This window comes from Athene noctua, chromosome 1 (assembly GCF_965140245.1).
Source record: "Athene noctua chromosome 1, bAthNoc1.hap1.1, whole genome shotgun sequence".
In the NCBI taxonomy this organism is placed as follows: Eukaryota; Metazoa; Chordata; class Aves; order Strigiformes; family Strigidae; genus Athene; species Athene noctua.
In genome coordinates, this window is record NC_134037.1 from 178,482,908 (window position 1) to 178,507,166 (window position 24,259).

Consider the following 24,259-nt stretch of genomic DNA (forward strand, 5'->3'; position numbering starts at 1 on the left):
ACATCTGATATCTTTTCAAAATTCACCTTTGGGAAAACAGCCTAATACAGGAAGGCAATTTATTATTCTTTGACATAAACATTTTGATTGCCTTGGAATTAGGATTTGGATTTGAATTAGACTGTTACACTTAGTCTTCCTCCCACTTGAGAATTGCTTCCCCTTAAAAAAAAAAAAAAAAACCAAACAAAAACAACTCAACTCAAGCAGACTGGTTCTAGAAACAGTCTGCCAAATCCCCAGCCCTGTGCTGCTTCTGTTGCCCACCTCTTCCTTTCCTGCCCCTTTTAGAATCTATTAAAAAAACCCCCACCAACTAGAATAAAACTGGTATTTTTCTTCTGCCTCTTGGAGCAGTAAAGGATGTTTCGTTCATTACTTAGGAAAGGATTCTAGTCTGTCTAAACACTAAAAAATGAAGGCTATCAAGAGCCAGTTCTCTCATACACTGACATCTCAAGCCAGGATGTTCCTCTTAACATCTACTGTTCCAGCTCAAATTCTTTACTATCACTTGTGTATTTCAGCTTACAAGGTGCTTATTTCCATAATTTTAAGTATTTGCTTTGTTAAATCTGAGAATTGCAAAGTATCTGCATGCTGAAAACGCCTCTAATAAATAGACCTGCTGTGTTAAATGGCTTTACAATCTACAGACCCTCTGCAATCTTTTACTTCTTGGTCTTATATTACTTTCCTGAAACACTGCTACCTTTCTGGAAGAGTGCATAGAACTTCTGATTCTGCACATCATTTACTTGCAGGAGTTTTGGGGTATCTTCTCATTCTAATGTGATTATCTTCTTAAAATATTTCACCGCAATCTCCTCTATTCAAATTTAATCATGAAAAGCTGTGTTTATTATTAGTCAAATACATAGAACAATCAGAAAGGTAAAGGCCTTCATAGCAAGCCTATTTAAATATTTAAAAGAGAACATTTAGATCCACTCTACTGTCTTACAGCTCTAGAACAAACTCTAGAAGGCTTGTGAAGAAAATATAACAAACAGGTCATCTGATTTCAGAGACTGTCTTTGCACATTCCAGATTTTAGTCAGGCTTGTTATAACATAGCTTCAAGCTTCAAATAAGTTGAGATTGATTCTGCCAAGACTTGAGCAGCTTCTACAGTTTTTGTCAAGTATTTTACATCTCAGGTACTTGGGAACCAGTACAGGCTTTTTTTGACATGACAGTCCATTAGGAGAATAACTATTTGATATATTTAATTATTTTTTGGCAGAACTATATTAAAATTCCTCCTTAATCAGGCTTTCAATGATTGCACTTGAGATTAATTTAGACCATCTGAATGAAGAGAGTGGAATATATAGGGTTACTGCAGCAGTAACTAGTGTGTCGTTACATAGCACAGTGATGCATCAGCAGCTACAGACATCCATGTCTCCAAAAGATATTACTAGCTAAAGGTTCTGATTTAAAAAGCCTTGTAGGTGTATGCATGTTAAAATAGGAAAAACAAATATTCACCCATCAGAACAAGACATCTGGAACTGTCTGTACAAATTTTTTAAGGGGAAGTGTGATGTCTGGAGGGGTCTTTATAGTTAGTTTCCCAGGTGGAACTGTAGTATTCTAAACACCACTGAGCATCAGAATACTGCAGCTGATGTTAGAAGCTGGAGATCTGGAAAATGATTGCTGATGGGAGATTTTAAAATAGGTAACAGAATTTATAGTTATATAATATAAAGCTTTTCATATGTTTAGCTTATTATATTTAGTGATTAGTTTTATTTCTTTAGGTTGTGCATCGAGACTTGAAGCCTAGCAATATTCTTTACGTTGATGAATCTGGTAATCCAGAATCAATTCGAATTTGTGACTTTGGCTTTGCAAAACAACTACGAGCAGAAAATGGTCTTCTGATGACTCCATGTTACACAGCAAACTTTGTTGCACCAGAGGTAAACACCATGATAGCTTATATGCCTTGATTTATTTGTATTGGATTTTTTTTGCTAATCAGACATTTGTTTCATTCTTGTGTAACAAGTTAAATCACTTTGTAAACACTAAAATTTTAAATCTCACTATTTTTGGCATGATCAAAGCGTTTCTAAGCATTTTTCTCAGAAGAAATGTTTGTCTCCTCAGGTTTTAAAGAGGCAAGGTTATGATGCTGCATGTGACATATGGAGCCTTGGTGTTCTACTTTATACCATGCTTACTGGGTAAGGGTAATTTTAGTTTGTTTTGCTGTAGAACAGCAAACTGATATAAACAAAAAAATAATAAATGTAGGCCCACTGATGAAGATGTTTCTATCAAGGCACTGATTAATCTCAGCTTTGGCTTCAGTGGGGGTAGAACATGCTTTGCCTTCAGTAGAATCCAAGTTTACAGGGACTGATGTGAAAAATTCTTGGCTTCTTATGTCTTATCTGGTTTAGGTGTTTTAATTTCTGCTTTATGGTGATTTAGGAGTAAGAATTAATTGCTTCATGTGAAAATTAACTAATTAAGCAGGATATATATTGAAGGAAATGCATGTTGCAAATATAACTGCAGTGCATTGAAGCATGATTGTATGCAAAATTCAGCCACTGAATAGTTTGAAGTGATGCAGTTAGGATGTAATACATGCATAGAAATGCATTTATGTATGCAACAGAAATTATTTGTATAAAAGATGATGAACAATAAATTCAGCTATAGTTCCACAAGTTCGAAAGATAGTTGCTGATGCACCTGCCAAATAAGATTATCTTTTCTTCCAGATTATTCCACTTCGGTTAAGAGTTAACATCCTCAGAGACATTTTGGCATTTTAAAATAAATGACAAACATACTTGGTTTTAAATATATCTTCTTTTTAGTTGTGGATGTTCTGGTAGCAGCAAGAATGCTTATAGTGAAGCAAGGAAAATTGCTACACCTTCCTTCCTCTAGTATCAAACCAGCATTTATTCTTTTTCAGACTCATCATAAAGTCTTCACATTTAATTTTATAACAGCTTGTTTTATTACTTTGCTAAAATATGAAGGCTTAAGGAATACTTTCTGTAATCCAGTACTTAGCTATAGGAAAAATCTGGTTTTCACACCCGATATAGAGTGAATATATATACTAAGAACAGATCTGTAGTCAGTGCATGCATGTTCATGTGTTAAGAATAATTTTTTTTACAGCTATCTGACTATCTGTTCCCTATATATACGTTGAACTCACTGAATGTTATGATCAGACTTGTAATAACTATTGAGGTCCAGGTTATAAAAGTTCTTAACATTGAAATTGTTTGTTTGGTTAAACAGTTACACTCCTTTTGCAAATGGTCCTGATGATACCCCAGAGGAGATTTTGGCCCGAATAGGTAGTGGAAAGTTCTCTCTCAGCGGTGGTTACTGGAATACTGTTTCAGATACAGCTAAGGCAAGTATATTTGTTTTGTCCTTTGAGCAATGGAAATGGATTGCAATGTAACCTGTTGCTTATATTGTATATGTTATATCGTACATGACTAAGTTCCACCCATTGTTATTTTAAAATACTGATCTGATCCTTTATGTGCCTTGAACTATGTTCTCTATTTATGATCACTGACTGTTTCAACAGTCACTTGCATGTAGGAAGAAAAAAAGGTGTGCCTTATACTATAGAGGTTAACAACTGTCCTTAGAAATATAGTATATTTTATCAGTATTCACACACATGAGCAATCATCCATGATGAGCTGTCACAAAATTTCATGTAGAAGCACGATATTCAAAAAATTGTACAGATAGTCTAAATCAGGATAATGAAAATATTACGATCATTACATATCCTCCACTGATTCACACTATAAAAATAAATTGTTTTTCACATTTTTCTGTTTGGGTCAGTTCTTCAGAGTTATCCAAGACAGTTTAATCTCATACTCTTTCATTAGGATTTGAGCAGTTTATTCTTTTAAGTACTTTAAGAACTTTTGGTCCTTAAGGTTGTCATATCTACTTAAAAAAACAAAACAAAACCCACTGAAGTATTATATTTTCTTACTGTTGTTTGTACAAAGTAAAAATTTTAGACAATTTTTACTTTTTTGAGAAGTACATTTTTAATAGCAAATAGACCCTAGACTTAACTGTGCAGTATCCTTTATGTCCCTTCTGGGTAGCTAGAGTAAAGTGCTAGTTTCCCCAAAAAAATTGTCTACATATGTTGTGCTCTTTCTTGCTAATTGATTTGTCATGTGCTTTCTAATGGTACTGTTCTCATAACTCAACCATTTTCCCACAAATCATATCATTCATTTGATTGACAAATCAACCTATTAGGATAACATGTTTACACTAATCTGGTAGCATCAGCTTTTTCTTCCTTCAGTGCCATTCTGTTCAGTTGTACTTGGGAGTCTAGAATGAACCAAAAACCGATCAGCCATGTAAAAAAAATTCTTAGATTCCTTTTTGATATCTTTATGTTCAAACTCTTTTTGAATTGCAAAACAAATAGTGTTTTATAAGAAAATTTCCAGTATTGCTCATGTAACTTCAATTATCTTAAACCCAGTTGTAGTCAACTAAATATTTTTGTCCACAAGTAATTGCTTAATGTAGAAATGCTATTTACAGTTGACCCTTACTGACTGACATCTAAAGTCATCTATAAAATATTATGCTGCTGTATAAATTTCTTTTCAACAATTCATCTTGAGTGTCATGTGCAATTCTCACTACCATAATTTGAAGAAGATAAAATAGACGTTGAAAAGGTGGTAGAAAAGGATGTACCAAAATGAAGGTGAAAATCTGATTAGATCTCAAGAGCCACTTCCATGTAAAGTGCGTAAATAGAATATGGTGTTTCATCTCAGCAGAGCTGACTGACATGACAAACAAAGGAGATCATCTTACTGATGGTACAAAGAGGAAAGAGTAATTCCTTTTTTCTCATATGATTTTATTAGGACAATCAGGAATAATTCAATTAATATGTTCTGCAGAAGTTAAAAACCAAACAAAATTAAATACCTATTCATGAGGTTCACAACTTAATTGTAAAACAACTGTGAAAGATGTTTGAGAAGAGGTGAGGAAAAAAACGTATAAGCAGCAAAATTAGTTCAGATGGGGTGAGGTAAAAATCTCTGTGAGTATGTATATGGCCAGCAGGAGTACTAAAATTCCACTTTTACCTTACACAGTTGTTGAAAGATTGTTAGCCACAGGGAAGTCGTGCAAGGGGAAGGATCATCTGATTTCTTAAGTTTTCCTTTTTCAGTACTTATTTCCTACATATCTGCTATTTGTCATTGTTAAAATACTGGTATAGTGGGGTCTCTACTCTAGCCCAATGTGCATATTTTTGTTTGTGGTTTTTGCCTCACTTAATTGGATGCCTTCCTGTTGTGTTACTAAACATCCATTAAGTCACATAACTAAAAAATACAGTGTTAGGCATTGCTGGGCAGTTTTCCAGCTGTTTCAAACTGACATTATTATACCATAAAATCTTCAAGTTTGAACAATAATCTGTTTTAAAGCTGAAGTTTTACTGTTATTTGCATTAACTCTTTGTATATTACTGACAGGACCTTGTTTCAAAAATGCTTCATGTTGACCCACATCAAAGATTGACTGCAGCCCAGGTTCTTGGTCACCCCTGGATAGTTCACTGTGACCAGTTGCCTCAATACCAGCTGAACAGGCAGGATGCTCCCCATTTAGTGAAGGTAAATAGATACTAGTTTAGCTTGCTCTATAGCCAAAATTAGTGCAAACAACAGGATGGGGTTTTTTTTTAAAATTTACTGTAGCATGTGTTTCCACTAAATACTATTTAAAAGTTGTTATGACTGGGTGTTGCACTAAGCCATAAAGTGAACTTGTAGTATGTAGCAGGATTTCATAAAAACCCACTCATGGATAACACTTTTTCAAAAGACTTTCATTTTCTTAGGTTTGAAACTTATTGGACTGACTTACACTGGAAGGCTTAACTGCCTTAAGAAACCAGCATAGAAGAAATAATTCTTCTCATAGTGTTGTCGGGTGACTACAGAGGAGCTGAAAAATAGTTTGGCTAATTTTACAGTTTCAGAGGAGGTTAATTGTCAGTGACTAAAAGAAAACAGTATACTTCATGATCACATTATAAGCTAAAAAGAAGTCAAAAAGGCAGTGTTAATTAATATAGTATCGTACTGTTCTACACTCTGAAACACAATCTGGTTTTGACCCTGATAAACTTTGTCATTTTGAACAAGCAGAGAGAAATCAAAAATAATTCAATTCTACTTCTCTCTATTCCTCGCTGCCTTCAGTGCTACATCCAAGAATCTCTGTCATGCAACATAAAAGGGATCTGAAGAATATAATTAACACTCTGAGTCACCTATTAGAAATTTCTTGCATCCAAAACACAGAGGTGGAAAGAGGTGGAAGTTCTGATTCCACAGCTCACAACTTTCTAACTTTTTAAATAAATCTTCATGTGTTGAATAACGTGGGCAACCGAAATGGTTACGTAAGTGATGAGCAGAAACAGCTTACCGATGGGATTTCATTCCCCAACTATCTTGCAAAGCATGGATAGAGAATTTAATTTAACAATCTGTCTTATACCTTCTGGGTTTGGCTTTTTAAGCAAGGTAAAATTGCTTTAGATTGATCTGAAAACTATTTACTACCTTAAAAAACACTCCTAACACTATTAATATTTAAGTAATGCAGGGGTAGGTTTCTGTTTTGTAGATGAAAGTAGACTGGGAGCTAAAACTCATTCAGAATCTCTGGCACTTAGCGCTGTGTGATGTCATGTGTGCATCAGTCACAAAGTGATCGTCTTGGTTTTTGTCCCCTCTGCCCCACAGGGTGCAATGGCAGCAACTTACTCTGCTTTGAATCGTAATCAGTCACCGGTTTTGGAGCCAGTCGGCCGTTCTACTCTTGCTCAGAGGAGAGGTATAAAAAAAATTACCTCAACAGCCCTGTGAAGTGACCTCAACCAGATATTTGGTACCATGGCATAAGATGATAGCACAAATCATGGCGACAGGTAGCACATATCTGACAGATACCTGCAAGCACACTCTGTCCCAGCTGGTACCTATAATGCTGCTGCTCCTGCTGCTGCTGCTGCTTTCATCTGTTCTCGCTTTAAACTGTTGATGGCAAGTTACTGATCTTACTGGAGCTTCAAATCGAGTGACAAGTGGAAACACAACGAAAACTATCATGTTCACGACTAAATAAACCAGAAGAATAACGAATGCCACCTCTGTCAAAAATACACTGAATAAAGCACTCTGCACCACATAGCATTATTTTTATAAGGAATATTTTTTTGTCCCCTAAAATATTCTTTGTTACAGGTAGAGATGGACAGTTTATGTTAAGCACTTAGCTTAAACAATCTGTTTATATTAGCACTATATACTTTGTGCCATCCAACATTTTGTATGTTTTTGTAAACAGTTCACAGCAGTACATTTCTGTGCTGTTTTCTTTAATGTATACATGCCTTGTTTTACTTAGATGATATTAATCATTTTGACAATTAAGTCTGATGAAACAGTTCACCTGGATTAATCAGTGTTGTTGGACAGTTCTAAGAGAAGCCTGACTGTTAAACAGCTATTGAATGTAATACTATGAATATGTATTTCTCCTTGCCTGTGTCTTTTCTACATTTCCATGTTTTTGACGCTGCATGTCATGCTATGAAAATCAGGATACTGTTTGTAGTATTCCAAAGTGAAACAGTGGATCTTTCACCATACTATATATACAATAGGTAATATAACCCAGAAAAAAGATAACTTGCTCCGTATCTCGCTCTGACTTTTGTTCCCCCTCCCCTCCCTTTTGTTCTCTCCCATCTAATCTCTGGACTCAGGAATCATTGCTCAATACTTTCTGATAGAGGACATTTCTATATTGTTTATTCTTATAATCCATTGTTAATGTTTTATCTCTAGTCTGTGACTTTTAAGCTGCAAAGGATTTGTTCAGTGAATGTTGGCATTATTGAAGAAAGGCAACATTGAAGATACAGCAAAACGTATTGTCCGCTAATAAGCAGAAGCCTGCAAAAAGTAGGTTCAAACTGTATTCATTGTGGTTGGATCTAATTTCTGTCAGTTATTCTCCAATAATTTTAATTGACATCCAAAGCAAAATGAGAGGACAGTCATTCAGATCTGTCAGGGGTTAGAAAAGGTTCGTTATAATTTACCATGAAAATAGTATCGTCCCAGTCAGGTAAGACAAAGCTGTTCAGAGTGAGTGTTCTCACTTTTCCCCAGGTGGAAGCAAGTTTGTAAGGAGGGTGAAAGACTAATTTTTAAATACTGATAGCTAAACTTTTAATATTCTGGGCCTCTTGGTGTCTTAATTAAAGGTGCATCTTGATGGCTACTCTTGAAAGATCAAATTGCCCACATGAGAAGGTGCACTGGAGTGTGTTTGAGTTCAGCGAGTGTCCCACTCTACCAAAATGATACGCTACACCAACTCATTCAAATATGAAATGGCTATTTGGAATTCCAGCTTTAATAAATATGCATCTGGGTGAACAGCTCTATGTGAACAATACAATTTAAAAACTAAAAGGTGCAATTTTGTGTTTTGCATAAGAAGGTATTTTTTGATTTAGTGGTATTATATTTCTTTTATGGTAATTAATTTGCTAGTTTCCCTGAAATCATCAGAGGTTTGTTGAAAGGGAGAATCATCTCTATGACACCACAGGTTTGCTCTAGATGATTGTGAGAGTATTCCTTCTGCCACAAGTTTTTCAAGTTCCTTGGGGAAGCTTCCTTGTTAGACTTGCAAAGGATCCCACTTTTATAGCCCTTAAAAATCTGTTACATTTGTAATTCCTCATATAGTTCTTAAGGAATAGGTTTTATGAATAAGGATTCTTATTTTTAAAATAGATGTCAGAAATTTGAACACATGGCTCTTCCAAGCAGTTAGCATTTTTCCCCTTACTTGGTCCTCTAGCACTGAAGTTCCCTTTAGCTGTACAGATGCATCTACCCTTCTTTCAAGAAACATCTTTAACTAGAGGCAAAAGAAGACCTTTATAATTTTTCTTTGACAGTGTCTGCAGTTCCAAAGTAATTCAGTAAAACCTTACCTTTCAGAAAATGTATTTTCAGCCTGTTAGCGACTGTAAATCAGGCTTATCAAAATCGAGAAACTGTACCTTCCAGAGTAGCTTTTAAATGTGTTAATCTGAAGATCCTCTTACCTAGTCAACAAACAAGATTTAAAACTGATACTGTTGAAATAAAGGAATGGCAGTACTTGCTAGTGTGTCAATAATAGCATTTCAGTTCAGGAAGGAATTTCTTGTGTGTTCTCAGTGTGTATATACAGGTACCTTGCAAAGAACAACCTGAAAGGAGGTTCTGCTTCCCTATTGGCAATATCCATGTTAAAATAATACAAAAGTACTTTCAGTAGTTTTATTTTAGCAATATTTTGTGGCCCTCAAGCTCATTGGTCATTAGCCAAATAGCAAAGCAAAGTTAACTCCTGTATTTTATGTATCTACATTCTCAAGTAAGCTGTTAATTTAGTCTAGACTTTACAGCTGTTGCTACTATGTCAAGTATATAGCAGCATAGGATGAACAGTTTAAATGCTAATAAAAGAGAGCAGTTTAAGACATGCTAACTTGAGTGTGTTAAAGTCTAGATCTGCTATATTTTTAATTTACTTTCTAAACCAAAGTATAAAGGGCTACCAAGGTATAAAAGGCCTGTTTATGCAGGTGTATTTTACAGACTAGACTTACATGGTTTTATGTACCTTACTTCCTGTTTTGGATCCATGTTCACAACTTTCACATGTATTTTTATGTTTTTGTAGCTGCAGTTGTTAGAAGCTATAAAGAAATCCACATAATGCTTCTTTGAATCCCAGCACCTTTCTATTAGAATGTGAGTACATATGACACACTGTGTGATTTCATTGCTGGACTGCTGCTTTGTCTGCAAAGCATAGCAAGTGACTCTAGGATACAGAGTCATAGAGGATAAAAAGGAGGACTGCAGATACAGGTGAATCTTCTATATGTAGGCCATGGGGGGGGGGGGGTGTGGTGTGTGTGTTAGTGTGAAATTACCACTTACTGTGCTTTGAGAGCATGAGAGAACAGAGGGAAGAGTGTAGTTGCAATACTCATTAAATGCCATCTATATCCTCTAAGGGCAACGTTCTTTACTCATAATCACTATAACATTGAATGAAACTTATAAGGAGTTTTTCAAGAAACTATTTAAAACTGTTTTCTAAAGAGACATGGGTATAAGAAAATAGATTTACGCGTCTGGGATTTTTTTGTGTGTGTTTTGCTTTTGTAAATGTGGTGTACCAACTAAAGCTGTGCTTTTCTATTATTGGAAGGAAAGGATTAAAAATATGCTGGTCCTTAGTAAGCAGCAATGGTTAATAGATGAATTTTCACTTATGAAAATGATGTAAATGATTAGCTTTATCTTGATACTCTTGACCTAATCAAAGGGAAGGTGTACTTATGAGGGATGTAATTATTTTGCAACCTAGTTGGGGGGGAATCTACTTAAAACATTTTTAAAAAATGACAAAATCACAGATAAAATATTTTTCTACAATTCTATACAATCATACTTTATACTAGTTTTCTCAGCATGACATGTGAGTGAGTCTAAGGTACTGTTCCAGGAAAACAGTGGTATTGTACCTTGTTCTAGACCATTACAATAGCATCTGTTAGATGCTTGTCACTGCTGTCATAGAACTGAAATGCTAGTAAAAAAAAAAATAAAAGTTGTACTGAATACTTTAAATGATTGTTTTATTCAGAGTCTGATCTAGGAAGTGTTCCAATCATGCTATTAATGTGTAATTAGAACTGTTCCAGATGTAACTATGAACAGTTCTGGAAAGATACTGCTTGTACTCCTGTCTCATGGCAGGTTTTGTAGTCTTCAAAAGAAATTGAAATTTCTACTATGAATAAACTTTCAACCATCTTAAAGTGCTTTTTTGGTTAATCATTGGCTCTGCTCAGTTATGAAACTTTTTGTTTGTTCATCACTAACACTGAACTACACCTGCAGCATACCTTGTCAACCAGAAAGTTTTTAATAAGTGTTTGTCAGTTGTCACTGTATTACAGCATATTTAGCCAGATCACTGTTAGTAAGGTAAATAGCCAAAGGAAAAACCCTTGTATGCAGTAGATGCTGTAGACCCAATATATGGCACAGCAAGACCAAAGTGCAAGAATATTGTATTTTTAATACCATGTAAAGACTCCAGTCAGCTGTGAAGTACAGCTTAGGGAGGCTGCTGAATAATACTTGCAATGCCTGCATTGCTCGAGACCCTGAGAATGAACTTTTAAACATTTTCAAAATGGAAATATGTGTATAAGTAATATGCCCATGTTTCAGCAGCTCCCACAACTTGGAAGCTTACAACTGTAATCCTTTTTAGCCTTGCAACCTGGAAAAGATGGAAGATTTTTTTTTCATTTTGCACAGTCTACATAAAATTACAGTACTTGTGATAGCAGGACTTCTGGTTATGTTCCTCTTCTATTCTCCAAGTGTACCAAAAGCAAACTCCAAGAGGACAAGAGAGTTGGTAACAGGCTCAACGAAGCACAAGAGAGCAGCATTCTCTCCCAAGAGAAATTCCCACCATGGATCCGAGATGTTGTTTTGCTGATTAAGGATACCAGTTAAACTCAGACACCAGAGTGAAAAGAGCAGGTGTATTTTACTGGTGATAACTAAATAATGTAACAGAGTAATACAGAAAGCATGTGGTAAGAAAAGCAGAATAGTGCACCTAAAGCAACAAACAGGAAAATACAGGGTAATGCATCAAATCATTACTGCATGAGAGAGAGAATAGTGACTAAGAAAGATCCATCACCACTTGCACACGTTACCATCACCCAGCCCCGCAGTGGCTGGGCAGCCCCGGTTACAGCGAGGGTTTGGGGAGCCTGTCCCGGCAAGTGGGAAATCCTACGTGGGGCGTCCACCCATAGCTGAGGCTTCCAAAGTCGCTGCAAACGGGCCCAGCCTTATATACCAGAGATCGACAGGCCAGAATAGCTGGTACCTTTGTTTTGAGCGGAAAATTTCTGGTTTCATTCTCCTGTTGGATTTCACTCAAAGCCTGGCCAGGGCTCGGGGGGGGAGACCAAGGGAGTTTCTAACAAGGCCAGATATGTGGGTTCTCAGCCTTGAACAAGGCTAAACAAGGGAAGCTGGATACATTCTCTCAGCATTTCGTCCTCACTACTGATTATATTCTAGGCTGCATCTTTCACTAGCGAGCTTACATACTTTGTTGACGATTATATACTAAGTTAGCATCTTCTGCTTGGGGCCTGTTGTTCAGGCTTCAGTACTTCCATGCTTTAGCACTTTTTACATCAGCATAAGTGGGTTGTTATAACTTAGTACAATACCGACTAGTACAATGGTTTTCAGCTATAAAATATACAGGATTCATCTGTAGGTCAACTCTCTGGCTTGGGCTGGCTGTCTTCAGATACGTATTGGTGTGGCCCTGGGCCAACACCAGGTTTTGTCCTGTCTGAAAAACATTTTATATATATTTTTGTGTGAACTGGATAATCTGTATGCCCTGAGAACCTCTGGCATGGAAGGGAGGTCCGTAGGCCACGGCCCCCCGATGATGCACACTATCGTGCCTTAGTTCAGCCCGTCCCCCTTTCCTCCCCTCACGCTGTAACCGTTTAACCCGCGCGTTTGTAACAGCGTGAGTGTGCGGGTCCCCAGGCTCGGGGGGCTGCGCTGCCCGCTGCTGAGGCCGGAGGTGCGAGACCTCCTCCTGCTCCTTGAAATCCACCGGAGAGAGTCCCCGCCACCCCCGGGAGCCGCCGTGCCCGAGCCTGCGGCTGGGCCCCACGCGGGGGCGGGGAGCGGCGGGAGGGCGGCGGCTGCAGGCGAGGACCGGTCCCGGGGCGGCGGCGGGCTGCCGGGGGAGGGGGCACCAGGGCGCCTGCCGGCCCCGACACTTTTGGGGTCGCCGTTGTTATAAAAACCAGACTAAATCAACCGGGTACTCGCTGCCGCCCGCCAGCGCGGCTGCCCGGCCCCGCCCTCACCACGCGCCTACCGCGCCCGCCCGGCCCCGCCCTTCACCGCCGCAGCCGCTCTGTGGAGCCTCCGATTGGCCGCCGCCGCCTGCCAGGCGCGGAGCTCTGGCCAATCGCGCGGCGCCCGCTGATGACGATGCCCGTCGAGGCGCGTCCCGCCCCAACTCCGCTGCGCCGCCAGGCGCGGGCGGGCTGCCAGGAAGGCGCGGGGCGCGTGCGCAGAGGCGGCGCTGCCGTGCGGCGCGAGGCCGCCCGCGCGCCAGGGGGCGCTGTGGGTCGGCTAGGCGCCAGCGGCCGGAGCGCACGAGTCAGCCGCAGCCCGGCCCCGGTCCCGCCGCGCCAGGAGCCGCCGCCGATCCCGGCCGGAGCCGCCGCCCGCCTCCGCTTCGCGGGAGCCCTGTGAAGCCCCAGCCGCCGCCCCTGCCCGCAGCCCCTCCGCGGCGGAGCGCCCAGCGCCATGCCCAAGAATAAAGGTGAGGCCCGGGCGCGGCCGCGCTGGGGAGGCCCGGGGACGCCCCGCTCGCCGCCGCCTCTCACGTGTGTGCCGCCGCGGCCCCGTGCCGGCGGGCGGGGCGGGGAGGGGAGGGGGCGGAGGAGCCCTCCCGCCGCGCCGGCGGGTCCGCCGGGCCAGTTCCCTCTCCCCGCTCCTGGCCCTTCCCGGACGCGGGTCCCGGCCTGGCCCCTGTCCTGCGCGGCCCAGCGGCTTGTCGGAGGCCTCTGGGGCCTGGCCGGCCGGGAGGGGGAGGCCCCGGCGGGGCTTGGCTGTCAGGGGCGGTCGCCGAGGAAGCGGCCGGCTGTGCGTGCTCCTCGATGTACTCGCTGGGGAGTGCTGCTTCTGCCGTCCCCCCACCCCGCTGCTTAAAGGAAGAGAAGAGAAAGTGAGAGGAAGCGAGCAGCAGCTTTTTAACAGGGGGGAAGTATGAGCTGCTCTTCTGTGTTTTCATGAAGAGCACTTAACCCTGTTGCCACTTGTTCTGCTCTTCGGTGGCTATGAGCATCACATTATCCCACCATTATTTATAACGTTTGGTAGTAGCGGCCACAAAATCTGAAAATGGCAGTTCAGCTCTGGGGCCCCCAACATAAGAAGGACATGGACCTGCTCGAGCGGGTCCAGAGGACACCACAAAGATGATCAGGGGCCTGAAGCAGGTCCCTTATGAGGACAGGCTGAGAGAGTTGGGGCAGTTCAGCCTGGAGAAGAGACGGCTCTGGGGAGACCTTATAGCGGCCTTCCAGGGGCCTACATCAAAGCTGGAGGGGGGACTTTTTACGAGGGCACGTAGTGATAGGACAAGGGGTAATGGCTTCAATCTGAAAGAGGGTAGATTTAGATTAGATATAAGGAAGAAATTCTTCCCTATGAGGGTGATGAGACACTGGAACAGGTTGCCCAGAGAAGCTGTGGATGCTCCCTCCCTGGAAGGGTTCAAGGCCAGGATGGACAGGGCTTTGAGCAACCTGGCCTAGTGGAAGATGGGTTGAAACTAGATGGTCTTCAAGGTCCCTTCCAACCCAAACCATTCTTTGATCTTGGGCAAATCCTTGTTGAAGGCTGCTGTCCCTCCAGAGCAACCAGGACATTTTAAATGGTGGAGGCTCTAATCTCTTAATTACTGTGTTACTACTCAGTAAAAAATTTAGAACTAAGCATGTTAACACCAAGGAAAAAAATCTAGATCTGAATAGAATACTCAAACAGCCATATAGAGAACAAGCACAGAAGTCCCCAGAACTCATTCACTATATTCAGAGATAGTCAAACACGCTCTTTTTTCACCCTTTTAATTTAGGCAAAGGAGGTAAAAACAGGCGACGAGGTAAGAATGAGAATGAATCAGAAAAAAGAGAACTGGTGTTCAAGGAAGACGGGCAAGGTGAGTTTTTAACTATAGTATGGTAGTGTCTTTGTTTTCAGTCAGATACTGTAAGTGACATACATTGGAAGTTAATGCACAAAGAAAACATCTGGATGTCTGAGAAGTTATTGTGGAATAAATAGAGGTATTCTTGGGGTTGTATCTGAATTCTAAATGATGTGTTGAGTGTAGGAGGAAGACACTGGGAAAAGGGAAATTTTAAATCGCTTCACCACTTAAGAATGAAGCTTGCCTCTCACTGACCTTGCTGTGGTGCCATGTGTAATAGAGTATGTATGTAAACATTCCATAGAAATCCCTTGAGTGGCTCTGTGTGAGGGTCTGTCAGCAGCTAGCTTAGCTGATGGTAGTTCAGTGTTGCCACTATTTGTTTGTTGCCTCTTGGATGCACAGTCCCACTTTCTGTTTTATACCAGCTGTAACATTTCTTGGATCCCTTGATGAGCTCTCCAAAGTCACTGACCTGGCAGAACAGTACATCTCGCTCTTCTTCCTCTGTCCCCTGATGGCTTGGTTAAATTGGCTCCTAGGTTGGGATGCCTAACAATTATTAAAACAGGAGCAATAGGTAAGGTGCTTGCTTGGATGTTGCCAGGTGAAGTAAGCCACAGGAGTGTTCAGCTGGAAGGTGATGACTAGGATTCCCCTCTCCCCTGCCTTTTGTTGACAGTAAGCTCACCTCCCTTTTGGCTTAGCCCGTCTTGAGTGTCACAATCTTGTGGTTGGTCTCGTATATGTGAGTACTTGCCTAGTGACCAATAAATCAGTTGATTTGTTAGAAGTACAGGAAAAGTACTGACTGAGATCACTGTAAAAGAAGTGACCACTGAACTAATTTTTTAAGCTCTTTCTGATATTCTGTGACAGTTGCAAGCAAAAAAGGAGTTGATGTTGATGCACCTAGAAAACTTAAAATCCTTTTAAACTCCCAAGTAAAATCTACTTAATGAAACATTATTCTCGGTTATTAATAGTCTCATGTGGTTTGTTGGACTATCTAACTTGTGCTAAGTAAAGATTTTAGGATATTTAAATACAGCTTTGGCTAATTGATAAATATTTTTTTCTGACAAGTATAGGTGGTCAGATACTGTTATAATTCTTACAAGCTTTATAATAGTTATGATATAGTTCTTACAAGCTTTATTTTTTTTAGTTAAATGCTAATACATTATACTGCAAACTTTAATTGTGTGAAATACTTCAGCAGTGGTTCCTGGAACTCGGTGAGGGAAGGAGATAAAACACAAGGTGAGAGGTTTGAGGGTGGGTGTTGGAGAGCAACTTCATAGTTTTCAGGTGAAGCGTGGTACTTGTCTTTCAGATGGTTTCTGAGAACACCACAACGTGTCCTTACACAAACAGCATTTTTTTTTTCATAGAACCTCAGCAGAAGGGATTCAGTGTATCAGTGGGGTGTACAGGATGTGCTGCTTTCTCCTTTTCCCTCAATGATAGCGCCAGTTTTTGTCAGGACGGGTGCTGTGATGCTGTCATAAGCTTTCAAACTCTGAGCGTGACTTGATAGTCAGTTACCTGTAGTAAGCATTTCAGAGGGAACAGAAGCATGGACACAACTAGTAATGAGCAATGTTTGAAAGTATTAACATCAATGATGATATGAGAACTGCAATACATTCAGCAGCCTGTGTTGCTGATCAAAGTTCCTCTCAGCTGTTGATGTTTTATAAAATGTTACAGCAAATTTTGGTTACACTGGCAAAAATTATTGGTTATTTCATGAAGCTGTATTTGTTTAGAAGTTTTGCTATATGTTACTGTCTCTTTCAGAATATGCCCAGGTGATCAAGATGTTAGGCAATGGAAGACTGGAGGCATTATGTTTTGATGGTGTGAAGAGGTTATGTCATATTAGAGGGAAACTAAGAAAAAAGGTAATTTTGAAGCATTATAATAGAGAACAGTGGCATTATGCATGATATGTAATTTAAAAATTTAAGTATGTAGCTTGTTACAAATGTTAATATTTCTACTCTACTTAATATCTTAAACTTCTTTTTTGATAGTAAACTAGTGTGTTCTTCTGTTTGTCTTGCTCGCACAACAATAGGCAGTCTTTGGCTTTTGAGTGAAGCTTGTACTTGAAGGGCTGCCTTTGGATGGGTATATTCCAGGGGAGATTTTTTTGTCTGCTTATGAAATACTAATTTTTATATTCTAGCAACTTATATGTATATCAGATATTTAAAAGTTCACTAGTTGTAGGTGAAGAACTTGACCGTTTTGAAAATCAGTATGTTACATCTGAGACTAGATCAGTACTTAGCTTAGCATCAGTACTTCTATTAGCATGAAGATTGACACCCAGAGTAGGAAATAAAGGTGTAAAGGGTTGTCCAAAGCCACCTTTTTTGTGTGCTATTTCCTGAAACCAGTAAGAATCAGGGTCTGATACCCCACTTAGTTTGATCTGGGGAGGAACTAAATAATTATCATCATCTCACTGGGTGACTTACCTGAGAACAGTTCATTAAGAGTGGTTTGGGAAGGTTGCTTTTATAGTTTCCTGCGGGCACCTCAGATGCCATTGTTTCACTGTCCACTTCATCAGTTCCCAAGATACTTTCATACAACGCTGATGTGCAAAAGTTGGTACCTTCAGGGAAGTCAGGTGTATGGTTTGCATTCTTAACTTTGCCATCTTTGGATGGTGTCTGCTCTTGCCCTTGTCAGATGTCAGCTTTCTGTTTTCTGCTGGTATATGGTATGGAGGAGGCCCTCTCAGATAGTTTGTTCCAAATAAGAACAGAGATTCACTGTGTTCATTCTGGATTGTTCTACCTGTCTGATTTTGGAGACCAGTGAACAGCCGTATCTTGGTATCCCTGTGAGCTCTGCTAGCTGCCTGCAATGCACTGCAATAAGCTCTTGAAAGTATTGGAGAATGTGCACAGATAAATGCTAGGCGCTGCAGAATTAATTTCTTGCTACAGAAAGCATCACTCAGCTATTTCTCGTGTCTAAAAGAAAGAAAATTTCAACTGAAGTATATTTCGTCTCAAAAAAAAAAATCAAGCTGATGTAGGATAGAACTATCGAGCATTTAAATTCTTGCAGGCTTCTGGCTTTGTTTTGACTGGTTAGCATGGTCAGTTGCTAGAAACAGCTCCATTCATTTTCTTGTGCTGTTTACTGTGCTTGTCCATCACCCCCTTCATTGTTTTTTTTTTTTTCCTTTTTGCCCTTGTGGAGCTCAGTTCACAGAGTGGTGGCTTGATGCATCATTTCTGTTTTCTCAGAAGTTACAACTGAATAACCACCTTGTTGGCTGGAACCTCTTCAAAGAAGTTTGATTTACCTTAATATTATCTCCATTACACGTGAAATATTATGAGTATTTATGACCTGGGTTTTGCTGTTAAAATATGAAATTGAGTATTTCCAGTTTTCTGGTTAGAAAGTGAAAATGGTGGCTGTATACTGTATCTCTCAGTAAACATAAATGCACTGTTTGACTCTTGTGTTATAAAACAAAAGTTGAATTCCTGCAGTATAACATACGTTTTCTTTCAGGTTTGGATAAATACATCTGATATTATCTTGGTTGGCTTAAGAGACTACCAGGTAAAAATTCAGTGTAATTTCCCAATGAAGAATATCTTACAAACAGTTTTATTGAATGTTAAATTGCAGCAGGTATCGTGAGGGAATTCACATCTGACTTTATTTGAATTTGTATTTAGTGATGCTAAATCATGATTTTTAGTTTCCTTGTATTACAGAAAGATTGTCAAGAGTAGATGACAAATCCTGGTTCAACTTGTTCTAAATTGTCTAAATTGCTTCCTGAGACTTTGTGAGGGAAGGTGCTTATTGACATCACACCTGAGCCTTTTTTTCCAGGTGTAGCTGTTTGAGGATTAGGTCCTGTGGGAGATTGAGCCAAGCACCAAACATTTTGTTGTAGTACTCAGAATTCTGGAGCCTTGATGTTTAGGCTTTTATCTTAAGAGGCCAGCTGATCAGTGATTAGTTTCTGCTTAAATTTCCAAAAATGAAGTAGCGTAGTTTTACCTAATGTAAAGGTTAATGGAAAACAGTTGTCAAACTTTCATTAGGTAAATGCTTTTCATGAACGTGTCATGTCATCAGTTGTTCAAAGATAGATTTTGCTTCTGAAATGTACATTACAGAGTGTCGTGGTTTAGGCCCAGCTGGCAACTAAGCACTACACAGCTGCTCGCTCACTTCTCCCCCCTCCCAGTGGAATGGGGGGAGACTCGAAAAAAAGTAAAACTTGTGGGTTGAGATAAGACCAGCTTAATAACTAAAATAAAATATAAATCTAAAATATAATAACAATAATAAAATGCAATAATAATTATAATAACTGTAATGTAAAGGAATATAACAAAAAGAGAGACTAATGAAACCCAAGAAAAGACAAGTGATGTGCAGTGCAGTTGCTCACCACCTGCTGACCAATGCCCAAGCAGCAATCTGCCCCTCCTGGGCAACTCCCCCCATTTATACACCGAGCATGATGTCCTACGGTATGGGGTATCCCTTTGGCTAGTTCAGACCCACTGTCCTGGCCACGCTCCCTCCCAGCTCCTTGTACATGTGCTTGCTGGCAGAGCATGGGAAACTGAAAAATCCTTAAGTTCGGATGAGTGCTCCTTAGCAACAACTAAAACTGTGTGTTATCAACATTATTCTCACACCGAATCCAAAACACAGCACTGTACCAGCTACTAGGAAGAAAATTAACTCTATCCCAGCTCAAACTAGGACACAGAGTTGTAAAATATTTGAGATACTGTCATTTACTGTATATATTAAACTTCTTAAAACTAGGAAGTTTTGTCACTTTCTGACTGACCATCAAATACCTCACTATGTGTGTCTCTGAAGAAAGATTAATTTCAAAGGCATGAAACTAGATTTCTCAAATGACTTATACTTGTAGAAAACCCAGAATAAATGAAGATATTCTACAAATGAGCATTTTTTTACTTCAAATTTAAAGGAACTGGAGGGGAGGAAGTAACAAGATATTCTTCTGTAAATAATATAGATAAGGAGGTTTTTTCCTTTCTAGATTACTAATAAATTCTAATAAATTCTCGTTTAGGATAACAAGGCTGATGTTATTCTAAAGTACAATGCAGATGAAGCCAGAAGCCTGAAAGCATATGGAGAGCTTCCAGAACATGGTAATCTTTTTCACTTCAAATTGGAAGTTCATACTGGACAAGAATAATCAGTCTATCTTGACTTGATATAAGTGCACTCATTAACCATTCTAAATTCTTTTTTAGCTAAAATCAATGAAACAGACACATTTGGCCCTGGAGATGATGATGAAATCCAGTTTGATGATATTGGAGATGATGATGAAGATATTGATGACGTAAGTAGTAAATATGTATTTTGTATCATACGCTTGAAACTGTCATCTTTGGCAATAAGCTATTCTTCATTTAGAACAAGTAAAATAATACATGAATATTCAGAATAGCTCACCTTGTCAGGGACTGCTTCAGAAAGTGGTGTGGATGTGTGCATGTCCGCTCTCTGTTCTCACCTCTGTCCTACAGTCATCCTCCAGCTGACCTCTAAGCAAATAGTAGAGCAGCAGTCTTCTCGTTACCTTTAAGCTGTCTAAAAAAAAAAAAAAAAATCAAAGTCGTTTGACCCCAAAGACCTAGAGTTACATAGCAGCCTCCATTCAGATGACTGTGTGTGTGTGAGCACATGCGAGAGGCATTGCAATTACGCGAACCAACGACTGCGTGCGTACATGAAACTGGGAATGTTCGTCTTGAAGGAACTGAATGTGGCCCTCAGTGCTGCTCTCTGAAGTGTAAGCTCTGTACAACAAGCTTGTGACAGAAAGCGAAGTAGATGATGTGGGATGGTTTAGCAGACTAGTAGGATTTCCTTGCATCCCCTGCACAGAAGGCCAGACAGACCTCTTTGGGAGCAGGCACAAAGACTGGTGGGTCAGCTCTTGTGCCACATAGGGCAACCGTGGCCACTTCAGTGGAGGCAGGGTGAGCCATAAACTGCTGATGCACACTCCTTTGGACACCAACTGCTGGAATGGGTCACAGGTTATGTAGGTGTTTTGGCAGATTGCACAAACACCTGTGGCTTTCACCTTTCTGATTCCCCTGTACTTTTAACAACCTCACTATCTAATAATAACTACAGAAATAACTGAGGGATTTGTGTTTTTAAAAAACAAAGTCTTTAAGTCTCGTTTTTCATTTACATTAAAATCATAAAAAGCTGCACCTTAGTAGTTACTAAAGTTAACAGTAATCGTGAATTCACAGAGTCAGTCAGTTGTGTTACTGCTTATCACTAAGCTGTAGTAACTGACCATTCACACTCTTAAACTGTAGTAGTAAAACTGTTATAATTCAGATTATATAGCAAATTGCAGGAGTATAATCTGCTGTGAGGTGTTTTCTAAGATGATGCACTTTATTTTGCAGTTAAAAGACGAATGTGTGCAGGGCAGGGTCAACTGTCTGACTGGATTAGTAATTTACCAAGACAGTGAGTTAACTTAATTGGATAGGCTGTTCTAAGTATATTATTTTGTTTTAATTCTTCATCTTTTTAGTCCTCTCTCTCTCTCTCTCGAAGTTGGTAATATGACTAACTCTCTTTAAATGCCTACATTATTTTGACTGTTTGGAGGTTCTCGATACTTAATGCATCAGATCAAACATTTTTAAAATATCAAAATCCTGATGAATTTTTCTTCAGGCTTTTGAAAATTGCACTTTGAGCCTGTCAGTGGTTGAGCTTACTGAAGATAGAAACACTTTCTAGTACTACATGCTTTTAATAATGAAGCTGTTTTAAGACATCAAAGTGAAAAGTAGCTGTAGGAATACTGAAATAGTAAAATTTGCAAACTAATGGATCTTCGGGGGGGATGTATATTTAAGTGAGCAGCTGTGATTGTTTTTAAGCTTCTGTCAGCTATGCAATATGATATTAATGGCATGCTTCAAGAAAAAAAAAGACAAAGAGATAAAATGTGAATAACCTCTCTTAAGGATCATCCTAGTCTATGTAGAATTAAGTGCAGTTTCCAAGGTCATAGTTAACATGAAAGACGTGGTGGCACATTTCCTTTGTTGTTTATGTCAGAAGAATGGTTAGAAAACTTCATTTTGGTACCAAATTAAGTCACTACTTGGGGAAGTTACCATTAAACTTCATTTTGTTTTCGTTTTTGAGAGTCATGGACTAATTCAGGTCTGTAGTGGTGGTGGGACATGAGAGTAACTGTCCACACGTTATGAAAACGGGATGTGAGTTGCAGCAAAACCAGTACTGTACTGAGTGCAGGAAGTCTCCTGTTGAACCATTAAAACAGCTTACAGTCAGAGTTGCATGATGAAAAATGCGTGTGAATTAAATACATTGTGTGGTGTTTTTGCTTTTCAGATCTAATTTGGAACAGAAGTTTACATTCCGATTTTTTTTCCTCCAAGGATTGTTCTACATTGATATTTCGATTATTTTTGGGTGAAGTCCCTTTCTTTTAAGAAGACTGAAAATTCTCGGTAAAGAGTGTAGTTTGTTACATCAAAAGGATTTATTTTCAATGTTTGTTTTAAAGTATTTATATTTCTTTAGAAATGGATAATGCTGGATTATCTCAAAGGTTAAATGAAATGCCACAAATATTTTCTCTTCAGCAGTTAGAGCATTTACCTCTGGGTGTGAGATACAGTGACATGGGCTATAAAAGACTGTGTTTTTCCCTCTTCTGCTTTCATCACTACAATTCCAGTTAAACTTGTATTTTGAAATAAAAATTGTTTACCCTGTAATTATCATGGATTTTGATTAAATACAAGTACCCAGTTCAGATTAGTATCAGATCATACTATGCAGTGTCTGTCCCTATACCCCTTGCCTTGATGTTAACTTTAAAAAGATTTTGATAATATAAAAGGAAGGCAGAAATCTGCATTTAAATTCATAATGCATGATGAATCTGCTTTTCATGTCTAGTAGCATGCTGCTATTTTTATACTGATTTTGATAATTAAAAACACTCATTATTTCAAAGATGTAAATTTGCCACAGTGGAGGGGTAGGGGAGAAGCAAAGTTAAAAAGCAAGCAGCATCTCAAATTTGCAGTTGTTGAAAACTGTCTTGTACACATAGCTCTTCTGTGTTGTAAGTGCAGTAGTCACGCCGTAGTTGCAGAAGATGAACACTGGGTGACACCCAACTTAACAGGGATACGTTAATACAAAACTTCTAACAGTCGGGTTTGTACTGAAAAATACGTAAAAAAGTTTTTCCCCAAAGTGAATGCTTAAAATTCTTAATACGTTAAACATGTAGAATATTTTTACATATAGAAAAGGTTATGTTAAGAGTAGAGTTTTATTTTAATCTTAAATTCCGTACATTGTAAGGTACAACATTAAAGCTTATGTGATGAACTTTGAATAACAATATGAATGAGAAAATAAATTTGTGTCAAACATAGGAAAGAATCTTTTCATCCAGAATAAATCACTGAAACAAACTAATGGGAAGATTCTTCTCCACCTTCAGACTGGAGGAATCAGTTAAGAAGCTGAATAAAGACTAACATCATCATGAAAAAATTATTTTGTGGTAGCCTTAGTTTGTCTTCAATTATGTATTTAACAACTCTGAAAGCAGGTTAATGGAAAACTTCCTTTTGTGCCATAAAAATCTGATTCTTGACACTTGTATTCGTTATGCAGTCTTTTTGGTATGATGTAAAGTGACTACCCCAATAGATAAAACCAAAATGGCTTTAAATACGGAGTGGCCTCATTGCTTTACATGATTTTTAAGGAGGAGTTCAGTGCTTGATTTGAACTTCTAGAACTTTTGTGAAAATGTCTTCTCTTTTTCTTTCATTATAGTATCTATTTTACTTACATGGACCTGGTATCGTATTCTAGGGGTAACGTTTTCTTAGTATTAGATAATTTTGCCATATGTTTCATGGGGTTTAGATATTTGTTGTTAAATATTGGGAAAAGATACTACCAGTATATCATTCTTACTCCACTGATCTTAAAGTATGTGAATTTACTATCTTTGTATGCGAGCGAGATTCGTTTGTGAAGCAACATAAATGCTGTAACATTTCAGGATAAGGTTTATGAACCATTCTGTAGCTTCTTGGTTTCCTCAACATATTTCCCTGTACCAGAGTTCTCCAGTATAACAGAGACTTTAACTGCAGGACAAAGATGAAATTTCCTGGCAGAATTGTTATGGTTGCCCTGTCCCAGGCTCGTGTCTGGCTCAGCC

At 39.1% G+C, this 24,259-nt stretch overlaps 2 protein-coding genes across 3 annotated transcripts in view; both read left to right on the plus strand.

Annotated features, from left to right (window-relative positions):
• The window catches only part of RPS6KA3 (ribosomal protein S6 kinase A3), a 79,854-nt gene extending 68,837 nt beyond the window's left edge, over positions 1–11,017 (plus strand). For both annotated transcript variants that reach the window (XM_074906165.1, XM_074906155.1), the window contains exons 18-22: positions 1,770–1,931; positions 2,122–2,198; positions 3,283–3,400; positions 5,544–5,684; positions 6,825–11,017. In XM_074906165.1, coding sequence (XP_074762266.1) covers positions 1,770–1,931; positions 2,122–2,198; positions 3,283–3,400; positions 5,544–5,684; positions 6,825–6,947 — 621 coding nt within the window. In that variant the 3' untranslated portion in view covers positions 6,948–11,017. The remainder of the gene's footprint in view (positions 1–1,769; positions 1,932–2,121; positions 2,199–3,282; positions 3,401–5,543; positions 5,685–6,824) is intronic.
• Positions 11,018–13,353: 2,336 nt separating this feature from the next.
• EIF1AX (eukaryotic translation initiation factor 1A X-linked) lies at positions 13,354–23,758 on the plus strand. The gene is made up of 7 exons (XM_074906178.1): positions 13,354–13,557; positions 14,878–14,961; positions 16,756–16,859; positions 18,499–18,549; positions 20,060–20,141; positions 20,247–20,338; positions 22,396–23,758. The coding sequence occupies exons 1-7, from the start codon at positions 13,542–13,544 to the stop codon at positions 22,399–22,401; spliced, it is 435 nt and encodes a 144-aa protein (XP_074762279.1). The 5' UTR covers positions 13,354–13,541; the 3' UTR covers positions 22,402–23,758.
• Positions 23,759–24,259: the final 501 nt, after the last annotated feature.